Genomic DNA, 11,463 nt, shown 5'->3' with positions numbered 1-11,463 from the left:
TCCCTAAAATTCAAAACTTATAGTTTAGTTCACAATTTAATCCTTTTATCAACTCTAACTAGAAACTCTATCAAATAAACCCTCAATTCCATCATTTATTCAACATAAACCCTAATTTAAGGCTTTTTATAACTTAATCCCAATTATGTAAAACTTACAACTTAGTTCACAAATCATTCTTTTTATCTATTCTAACTAAAAATTCTATCAACTAAACCCCTAATTTAACAACTTGTTCAAAATGAATCATGTTCAAAAACCTATGAACTTTCATAACCTCCACTTAACTTCAACAAAATTTTGTTTTAAAGCTTTTAAAATATCAAAATGAAGAGGAAAGGGCTAAATTTAGCTTACCAATTAACTTGAAGCTTTAAATCCTCAGTTTTCCCTTTTATTTTTCTTTCCCCTTTTCTTCCCTGTTTTCATCTCTTTCCCTGCTTCTTTTCTAGGTATTCTGTTTCTTTTCTTCTTTGTTTCTTTCTTTCTTTTACTTTATATCTTTTATTTTAACTAATAATATATTAAAAAAAATCTTTTACTTATTAATTAAGCACATATTTATTTTTATTACAAGTGTACGCATGTAATTATTACTATTACACATGTCTTCAATATTTACCATACATTTGTCATCTTTTTTTTACTTATATAATATAACACAATACAATATAATATAATATAATATATAATAAAATAATATATATAAAGCATAAAAATCTAAGATTTTTATCACTTTACCGTCCCATTTCTTATTAATGGCTTAATTGCCATTTTAATTCTTTTTTAATCTATAATTCAACTTTTACCCCTACATCAATTTAGTCCTTTTTTTCTTAATTTCTCTTAATTAAACTAAATTCACCCAATTAATACCTAATTAAACACACAACTAGTCTAATAAATATTTCTAATAATTATTTTCGAACTCAATTTACTAAGACGGAGGCCCGATAATGTACTTTTTCGGTGCTTGTGAATTTTGGGTCATTACATTTAGACTCTGCAAATAGAATTAGATATTAGTGTCTTATAAAAAATAGTAAAATATTAAAAATAAATATTTTTAAAAAAAGACACGTGGTAAATTCTTAAAGCTACTTGTGGAATAAAATATATATATTGTCGGTGCACTAAATACTAACCCTATTTTATTATACCCCTATTTAGGACATTTGTCAACCACTAACTCTACTTGTGGAGTCTAAAAACTTCACTTTTAGTATACACAATATTTTCTCTTCTTGAAAAATGGAAAACATTAAAAAAAAGTGTTTAATTGAAAATTTTAAAAATATTTTTTAAATAAAGAATGAAAAATATTCTTTTCTTCTATGATACTTCGGTCCAAATCCATATAAATGTTTCTATCAAAAATGTTTTTGAATAGAAATCAAATGACCCTAAATTTATTAAATTAAAATTAGAGGGATTAATTTTTAAATATAAAAAGAGTACAATAGAACTTCGAAGAGGCTTGATCCAAAAAAATTCTAAACTCGATCTGACTTCAATTTGTCCAAATGGCTCATTTTACTGATTCAAAAAATTTCAAAATGTTAAATTTAATTATAAAAACATATTAATATAAATATTTTATTTTTTAAAAAATTTTGAATGGTAAATAGGTCAGTTACCTGGCTAATTAACACCTCTAATCAGTGCAGGGACTGAGAGCACAATTAAACCTCTAAGGGTACGTTTGGTTCGCTGTATTGGATTAGAGGCGTATTGGATTAGAGGTGTATTGGGATTAGAGGTATATTGGATTAGAGGTGTAATAGCTAATCCACTGTTTGGTTGAATGTAATGGAATAGAGGCGTAATAGTAATCTTGTGTTTGGTTGAATGGAATAGATGTGTAATAGCATAATAGAAAAAACTAAAATGACTAGAATACCCTTAGCATAAATTTGTTTTGGTAAATGATTATTGTTATTGTTATTTAAATTATAATAAGATTTTTATTATCAATAATAAATAATTTAATCATATTTAAACATAATTATTATTAAATATATTTTAATTAAAATATATAATTTAATAAAATTCTTAATAATTAATATTCTTATATTAATTTACTGAAATCATAATATATGATACTGTAAAATATAAATTAACATAATTATTATTAAATATATTTTAATTAAAATATATAATTTAATAAAATTCTTAATAGTTAATATTCTTATATTAATTTATTGAAATCATAATATATGATACTGTAAAATATAAATTAACATAATTATTATTAAATATATTTTAATTAAAATATATAATTTAATGAAATTCTTAATAATTAATATTCTTATATTAATTTACTCAAATCATAATATATGATACTGTAAAATATAAATTAACATAATTATTATTAAATATATTTTAATTAAACTATATAATTTAATAAAATTCTTAATAATTAATATTCTTATATTAATTTACTCAAATCATAATATATGATACTGTAAAATATAAATTAACATAATTATTATTAAATATATTTTAATTAAAATATATAATTTAATGAAATTCTTAATAATTAATATTCTTATATTAATTTACTCAAATCATAATATATGATACTGTAAAATATAAATTAACATAATTATTATTAAATATATTTTAATTAAACTATATAATTTAATAAAATTCTTAATAATTAATATTCTTATATTAATTTACTCAAATCATAATATATGATACTGTAAAATATAAATTAACATGATTATTATTAAATATATTTTAATTAAAATATATAATTTAATAAAATTCTTAATAATTAATATTCTTATATTAATTTACTCAAATCATAATATATGATACTGTAAAATATAAATTAACATAATTATTATTAAATATATTTTAATTAAACTATATAATTTAATAAAATTCTTAATAATTAATATTCTTATATTAATTTACTCAAATCATAATATATGATACTGTAAAATATAAATTAACATAATTATTATTAAATATATAACTTGAAAATTATATTCTGCATAAACATAATTAACTTATACTAAGAAAAAGTTAGATGAAAATGAAAAGTTAGATGAAAATTTCTATTAAAATTTTAACTTTAAAGCTAAATATAAAAATTAATGAATTTAAATTAAGAAAATTAAAACAAGTTACATTCTATATTAGAATTACATAAGAAAATTGTTTACATTCTATATTAGAATTACATTAGAATTACATAAGTTCTGTTTACAAGTTACATTCTCTCATGACCAACTCTCAAAATCAACTCTTTAAGGGATCTTTTTTCCCTTTACTCGGTGTAACTGAGTTGCAACAGGTGGTTTATCCATACTTTTCTTGCCATCCCACATGTAAACATCATTTATAGCAGTAGCAGTTGCAGCCCAGTACTTAGCAGCAGAAATGCTTACGATTGTTTTCTCAGAAAGGGAATATAGCTGTACAAATTCATCCAAATGAAGTAAATAAAAGCTTCACTCCAGGGGAAGTTAAAATCAACAAAGACAATGGAATAGAACCTGTTGGCATCTAAGATGAGGATCTGAGGAAACCCAATAAAATAATGCTCCATCTTCAGTAATAACCATGCTATGTACCATCCCGGCAACTATTGCAAAATAAGAAAGATCCATCTTCAGTAATACTCATTATGCATAAAATAATTAAAATTATGACCATGTATTTAAAGATATAAAAACATGAATATCAAAATAAGAAAGATCCATAGGAATTTCAAATTCATCACTTATACGGGCATCCCACAATCCATAAATTTCAAAAACAGTCATGGATGTTAAATTTACAAGTTTCTTTATCACACAACTTACACCATATTGAAATTCAAATCCATTTTCTGAAACTCAGATTCCTAAGTATAACCTAAGTGAACATTTCACAGCTATCAATTATTTTATGCCTTCTATGTTATATCATGACAGGCAGCTCCAGTCCATATCTCTTTAATCAATTGCTTAGTCCCAATTTTGTTTAGCATTCAGTACCTTTTACATATAAACTCAACATACAACAATAAAATCCATGTCTCAACATGTAAGCATTTGCAATAAAAAATTGAAAATGAAGGTTATGCAATAAAAACTCACTTTCGCAGGCTGTCTGTGATTAGCATCTAATTTAGAAAGGAAAAATGATATTTCATTTTTCAACTTGGGCAATAATATAGATGAATTAAATTAAATGATTCCTTTCAATATTAGCTTTAAATCTGATCAAAAAGGGAAAATGGATAAATAATGAGTACCTATTCTCAAGTGGAATATATGGATACCAAGTTGTGAAAGTATACCAAGTTGGGATTGCACTCCTATTGAACTTGTACTGCACCTAAAGTTTCCCCTCCGTTGAAAAGGGAAAAATCAGATGTTCGACTATAAAACCATAAAACATTATATGGAAAACAAATTAAAAAAAACTCTAGGTTTTGCGGAAGACAAACAGATCAGTAATTTTTATAAAATTTTCCAAATCTATTTAAATATCATTTTAGTGTTTCAAATTCTTAGCTAATTAATCTTCAAAGCTAAAAACAACATGAAAAAAAAATGATAAAAGAAGGCAAAATTTAGTAATGTCTAGTTCAGGGAAGCAAAGCACCCATACTGCAACTTCATATGCTTTATCCATTATTATGCCTTACATGATCGATTTAAGGGAATTACAATATTCATACAATGATGAAAATCAGGCCTTCTTCAAGAAGCAGAACAAGGCGAAACATGTCAATCTAAGGGAGCAGAACAAGGCGAAACATGTCAATCTAAGGGCCTTGGAGCTAAGATTACATTCTATTCAGACACATTCTTCAAAACTATGCAAACAACAGCAGAACCTATTTTTCGAAACTAAATTATCCTTGACATTGGTACTTCCAGCAACTAAAAAAATGCATGTGTTCTCAGTAGTTCAAGCAAATATTGCATGCATTTTGCTATACACAGAAAAAAAGACGGGTCTCAAACAGCTAACTAAATCATACCAAGTCCTGTTTGTTGGCGAACACCAAGATGATAGCATTGCTCATAAATGGATCATTGATTATGGCCTGGAAAAAAATTATTAAGAACTAAAAAGAGACTATGTACAACCATATTGGCTAACAAGTTTGTGCTTGTTCTAAATTTACAACCTGAAATTCCTGTTTAGCTTGGCGAATCCTCTCTCGGTCCAAGGAATCAACAACGTAGATTCTGTTCTAAATTTCACACGACCACTTTGTTCAAATAATAGCTCCTCCGTGGACAAACAAAACAGAAAACCATCAAAAGGAGAAAGCCTCAATCATGTAAATCAACCATATCTAAAACCAAGTTGCCTTCCGATAGTGGGAACAGTTGATAAAACTGCTCCAATAATGAAATCGAAATACAAACAATATGCTGCTTAAAATCCATTAAACGAAAGTATTAGGAACTCATTAAACGAAATACAAACAATATAGCACAAACTATAATTCCTAAAAATCAAAACGCTAAAACAGATTTTAAAAAATGAAGCCAGAATTTAAAAGAGCTTATCTCGGAAATGATTTGGCAAGCTCTAATCATGCGGTTTTATTAGCTGCAGTAGCCCCAACCAAAAGGAACTTCAAAAATTCCTCCAATAACTCATTACTAGCGGAAGTGTCGTTGGGATCTCGGGCCAGGACCTTGCTGAAACAAAGCATACAACACGTTGCACGGTGGCGGTTCACTTTAGAATTTGAAAGAGAGGGGTCAGTGTCTTGGTGAAGGCGACAGAGAATTGATGAACGGAAGGGGATTTCGAATGGACGGCTGAGAGCTCCTTCAACTTAAATTCCAAAACATCAGCAGTATTGTCTTCATAGAAATTTATGCAAGAAATTCCAAAGTCATGAAGAATTAAAACAGAAAGGCAAGTAGATGGAAATAAATGATTGAGAAGAAGTTGAGAAAACTTTACCTTGGGTACGTTGAAGGAAAGAATGAGGCTTCAGAGTCACATGAGAAACAGATAAAGATGGCTTCTGCGAAATGAAACATGTATGTTAGGTGTTGAAATTAAAAAAAATAAAGAAAGAGGGGAAGATGATGAAGAAGACGGTGGCGGAAGAGAGAAACTTAAAAGCGTGTTTTGAGGAGGGAGAGGCTGGAGGTGACTTCGCTCGCAGGTTCTGTTTGATGTTGGGAGGGAGAGGCTGGAGGTGGATTTCTAGTTGGGAGGGCAAATTAGGGCTAAGGCTGTAAAACGGGTGTAAACTAAGGAGGAGGCAGGGATTACAAAACAGAGAATTTCGGGGATTAGGAAAGTAACGGATTAGAGGGGGATTAGCAATACATTGAACCAAACGGCAGATTAGAGGGAGATTAGGTGGGGCCCACCGATTAGGGGTGTATTGCCATAACCAATAGACCCAACCAAACATGGTGTAATAATTACTATTATTGTAGGTTTATGTAAGTTACGTAGGGTCCGGATGAGAGCCTACAGGTGGGTCATTGTGCAATCTTGACCACTTGTTTATCGGATAATAAAGGATCAGATCAGACTTTTGAAACGGGTAAAACGAGGTACTGGTGACCACTTGACCGTGATGATGATAGGGTTGATTAGCGTAACTTATAAACCGTTGACTGAGAAAAAGTATCAAAAAATGGTCCTGGCGGGGCTCGAACCCGTGACCTTCGGCTCATAAGAGCAACGCTCTAACCAACTGAGCTACATTTATATATATATTGTTTAAGCAAACATACCTTTTTTCTTTCCTTTTGCTTTAACATTAATGGATAATATAAGATTTGAAAGGTTTATCAAATTAATTAGCCTTAACCTATATCTATCAAATTCGAGGGTAGCAATACAACATTTCTGATGATTATAAAAAAATTGATCTCCAAATATCACAAGAGCCACTAGCATTTTCTATCTCTTTTTTCCCTTTTAATAATTCATGTTCATATGCTTTGCTTTCATGATTGTTTTCCAACTTTGTATCAATCAATATCTCCTCTTACCTTCCAAAAAAAAAATCACAAAGTAAAATATCTAACACTATGTGATGCACATAAAAAATAGTTTATATATAAATGTGTAGAAGAAAGTTGCTACAAAAAAAAAAACAAAGGGAGAATCGCCATTGTGGAAAAATAAAAAGGTAATTTATGGATCAGAGTAGAATAGGACTTGATCATGGAAAATGAGGCAGTGGGGAAGGTAGGAGGGTTCCACCACTAAAATAAAATTTTTTTTATTTAAGTTACTTTATAATTTATAAAATTTAAAATTAGTAATAGTAAAATTATACTTTAATCTTGATAAATTTTAATTTAATTATTTAAAAATTATAAAAATATAGACTATTAAAATAATAATTTTTTATTTTTATTATCATAATTCATAAAAATATATCAAAAAAAATCTAACTTCGTTGCTCAAATGAGGATCACCGGTCATCTTTTTGAGTCATTGCCCACTAGTCTTCAATCTCTTAGTCCTGGTGTGGGAAATAAATACATATATGTCAACATGTAAAACGCTAAATGAGGTTACGTAAAACAGAGGGCATTTGAAAATTTTGCACCAAATCGTTGAAAATAATTTATCTAGGCCGTATGGTATTATTCATTTTATTCATTTTTTCTTAGTTTATCGGCTAACACACTAATAAGAGCCTTAAGGGTTAAATATACCCTTAGTCCATGTATTCTTTGAACTTTCTAAATCTAGTTTCTCTGTTTTTGTTTTGAGGAATTTAACCCCTTATTCAAATTTTAAAAAATTCAGTTAATGATGTTATTAATTGGACTTTAATTTTTAAGTTAGATAACCAAAGGAGTTAAAATTTCTAGAAATTAGAAATAAATGGACTAAATTTCAAAAGTTTAAAGAGCAAAGGAGCTGGGGGCATAATTAGACCAGAGCCTTTATCACATTTTTATAGCATTTGTAGACAAAAGTCAGTGACTTGCCAAGTCAAACTCATTATATGAATGAGATAGCGTAGGTATGTACCTAGCTTTAAATTTTTAATCTTCTTAAATTTAATGCCCCACGACGAAACATTTCTTACAATTCACACCAGCAAAGTTGAAAACAAAGACAGTTCCTCTCTCTAAATATATGTATATAACAATTCACCTTCATCACCAGCGGCTTCCATTGATGAGAAACTAATTAAGCCACAAAACTATGGGTTCAGAAGATGATGATCATAATACAACATTTGGTGTCAGCCGCAAGATCATGCTGTCGGCAATCGGCTCTTTACTCGGCGTTGTGACGCTCATTGTCATGCTCCATCTCTATGCGAGGTATCTTCTTAGACGCCAAGAAAGGAGACGCCGAGCTGCCCTTTACTCCCCTAGAACTGATCAAATCACACCGGTTGACATAAGTTCCATCATCGAACTGCCCAAGTCGGGACTCGACCCTTTAGTCATAGCTTCATTGCCGATGTTCACATACAAGGTAACCACCGGTCAGGTCAGTCATGATGATGATGAGCCAGAATGCTCTGTTTGTTTAGGAACCATCACGGAGGAGTCCACGGTTAGGCTTTTACCCAATTGTAAACACATATTTCATGTGCAATGCATAGACACATGGCTTGGGTCACACACAACATGTCCCATATGTCGCACTGTGGTTGAACCGATAGTCCAATCGGAAAACTTCGAGTCAGGCAATAGGGTTCAACCCACAGCTCCTCCTTTAGAACAAAAAGATGGTGAACCATCGGGATCAGGGTCAAGATTTGATTCTTTTAGAAAGATGTTTGGTAGAGAAAGATCATCGAATAGAATTCAAAGTTGCGAAGATAATGAAATATTTGATAGTGTGCAAGATTTAGAGAGGCAATAAATTGTAAAATTTTTCACCTAGTATTAATGTTTCTTTAGGGGTACTATTTAATTATTAATTCAATTTAATTAGTTTTTATATATATGGTTTGCATATTCATTAATTAATATTATGGATAATTAATTTTTTATTTAGTACCCTTTTTTGTAATTTATTAGTGATTATGCTCCAATAAGATATGTGAAAAATACAGGCATTAGTTTATTACTTTAATTAGGTATTTACCTTTTTTATGTTATGATTCTTTTATTTGCTCACATTACACGTTTGATGCATGTGGTTCGGCTTTTTATGGTGCAACAAAGTCAATAATTCAGCAACCCATCTTTAATATAATAATATATATTTTATATTTTTAATAATTTCAATAATTTTAATTTTTGAAAATAGTTTTTATAATATTTTAAAATTTTTTAAATTTCAAAAAATTAATTAAATGCTAACGTGTCATTCACGTGAATGCTACATCAGTAAAGTTAACAAATATTTATTTTTTCATCTATTTTAGAGTGATTTGACAAAAAATATAAATTCAAAAATAGAAAGATATGAAAAATTAAAATGATCTTTTTTATAAAATTAAAGGGCCAAAAAAATTATTACTTTTCTTTTCGAGAAAATAAATTTCATTATGATCATAGTATCAGATTAAATTTGATGAACAATGATATTTAACTAGCTATTTTCGAATTTGTCAATTTATTGATGATATGATCAGTAAAAAGGAAAAAAAAACACGTAAAATTCAGAATTGTTACTTATTACTGTTGTTAATTAATTTCTTTTATTATGGTTTCATTTGAATTCTCACTGAACTCATGGTAAGATAAAAATATGAAAAATATCCCTTTTAACTATCCATTTTCATTTGAATTTGGGTGCCGTATATTCTATGGCACCTCCAAATTTTCACTTTGATCGCATATTTTTTAGTAATATTTAATATTTTTATTTACATTAATTAAATATAAATATATTATATATTATATTTATAGATATTATTAATCAAATGAAATTAATTTAAATAATTAATTATATATAGAAAAATCATATTTTACATGAATTTATATTTAATGTCTTGGCATAATTGTCTAAAATATCCTCAACGTTGATGAGATTTTGGGTTTGAGCCCTTAAGCTTTTTTTTTTTAGATTGACACCCTCAACATTATGATTTTTCCACAAATCAACTTAATTTTAACGGGGAACGTAAGTTGACCATCAATCAAACGGTAGGTCAACGAAGTAGCATATGTGGCATGCCATATAAGCACGATGTCATAGATGACATTATTTATAAAAAAAAATTGGTTTAACAATTTTTCTTTTAAGAATTGAATGAACTTCGATTAAAAAAAAGTATGAAGAGAAAACTTCGATTTAAACAACCATTTATGTTCTTTCTTTTCCTTTCCAAAAATGGAATATAAACAAAATGCTTTGATTTTCCCACTTTTTTTTTTCTAAAATTTCCACCTATTAGACGATTTGGAAATGGGTTTGCTTTGATTTTACTGTAATTGAGAGAGTGAAATGCATGTGTGGGCTGGTGGTGGGTGTGTTTTTACTGTAATAGCAGCTAGAGGGAAAGAGAGAAAGAGAAAAGAAGAAAGAAGATGGAAACAAAATGAAAAAAAAAAAGTTAAACAATTTTGTTTTATAGATGATGTCATTCATGACCTTGTGCTTATGTGGCATACCACATAGGTTACTTCGTTAACCTGTTGTTTTACTGATGATCAACTCACGTTTCCATTTAAAATTAAAATGATTTTTGAAAAATTGTAACGTTGAATGTGTCAACAAAAAAACTTAAGGGCTCAAACCCAAAACCCTATAAATGTTGATGGTATTTTTGACAATTATACCTAATATCTTTAATAACCAATTTTCTTTCAAATTATTTTTTACATCACTGCTATTTTTAATTTATCCACTATATTATTTAATTTCAACGCGACAACTATTTTCAATCTTTTCGCTCATCCAAATTGGTTAGACATATCCATGGGCCTGGTGACCCACTTGACCTGATCGGCCTTACCTAAGTTCGAAAAGAAAATTATCCTCGTATTATCCCCACCTAAATTTAAATTTTATCATTTTAAAAATATTTTTATTTAATTTTAATTATAAAATATATAAATATCAATATAAAATGATATATTTTTAATAATTTATTATTTTAAAATAGTGAAACTAATTTTTTAATTGAGCTCAAAAGCTAAACTTAATTTTTTTTAAAAATTTGAATCATAACCCGACTTATGGATAATTCTGAAAATAAATTCGTCTCATTTTATTATAATTTCGAGAGGGGAAAAAATACTTAGGAAAGTGAAATAAACACTTAATTATTATTTACTTCCCTCAATTAAAAGCAAATCCTTTGTATAAATCTCTCTCTTCTTTTTTTCCTTACATTTGGTATAAATCTTTTGATAATAAGGTAAATTAATCATCAATTAATACAAGATCTAGTTTCTATAACAAAAAAAAAGATCTAGTTTGATTTATATTAGAAATAAAATAAAATCTAATAAAAAAGCTTAAATTTGAATCAATATAAGTTTATATTACTAACTAAGGATTAACTAAGCTAAATAAACAGGGACTAAGGGCAGACAATAAATTGAA

At 28.1% G+C, this 11,463-nt stretch overlaps 2 protein-coding genes across 8 annotated transcripts; one reads left to right on the top strand and one right to left on the bottom strand.

Annotated features, from left to right (window-relative positions):
* Nucleotides 1-3,124: 3,124 nt before the first annotated feature.
* LOC107886689 (uncharacterized) lies at nt 3,125-6,665 on the bottom strand. 7 transcript variants are annotated; one of them, XM_016810741.2, is made up of 7 exons: nt 5,929-6,376; nt 5,523-5,825; nt 5,135-5,242; nt 4,985-5,050; nt 4,250-4,332; nt 3,507-3,595; nt 3,125-3,425 (listed from the first exon to the last, which is right to left on the bottom strand). In XM_016810741.2, the coding sequence occupies exons 4-7, from the start codon at nt 5,020-5,022 to the stop codon at nt 3,258-3,260; spliced, it is 378 nt and encodes a 125-aa protein (XP_016666230.2). In that variant the 5' UTR covers nt 5,023-5,050; nt 5,135-5,242; nt 5,523-5,825; nt 5,929-6,376; the 3' UTR covers nt 3,125-3,257. The 7 variants fall into 7 exon arrangements, 6 of the variants coding, with proteins under 6 accessions (XP_016666230.2, XP_040958701.1, XP_040958704.1 ...); XM_041102767.1 differs by having other exon boundaries at nt 5,135-5,825; nt 5,929-5,992; nt 6,087-6,298; XM_041102770.1 differs by having other exon boundaries at nt 5,135-5,796; nt 5,929-5,992; nt 6,087-6,298.
* A 1,327-nt stretch (nt 6,666-7,992) lies between these two features.
* On the top strand, nt 7,993-8,906 carry LOC107886690 (E3 ubiquitin-protein ligase ATL41). The gene has a single exon (XM_016810742.2). The coding sequence runs from the start codon at nt 8,155-8,157 to the stop codon at nt 8,824-8,826; it is 672 nt and encodes a 223-aa protein (XP_016666231.1). The 5' UTR covers nt 7,993-8,154; the 3' UTR covers nt 8,827-8,906.
* Nucleotides 8,907-11,463: the final 2,557 nt, after the last annotated feature.

Source organism: Gossypium hirsutum, chromosome D10 (genome assembly GCF_007990345.1).
Source record: "Gossypium hirsutum isolate 1008001.06 chromosome D10, Gossypium_hirsutum_v2.1, whole genome shotgun sequence".
Lineage (NCBI taxonomy): Eukaryota > Viridiplantae > Streptophyta > Magnoliopsida > Malvales > Malvaceae > Gossypium > Gossypium hirsutum.
The sequence above is the reverse complement of the archived record's forward strand: the minus strand, read 5'-3'. Positions and strand labels throughout refer to the sequence as shown.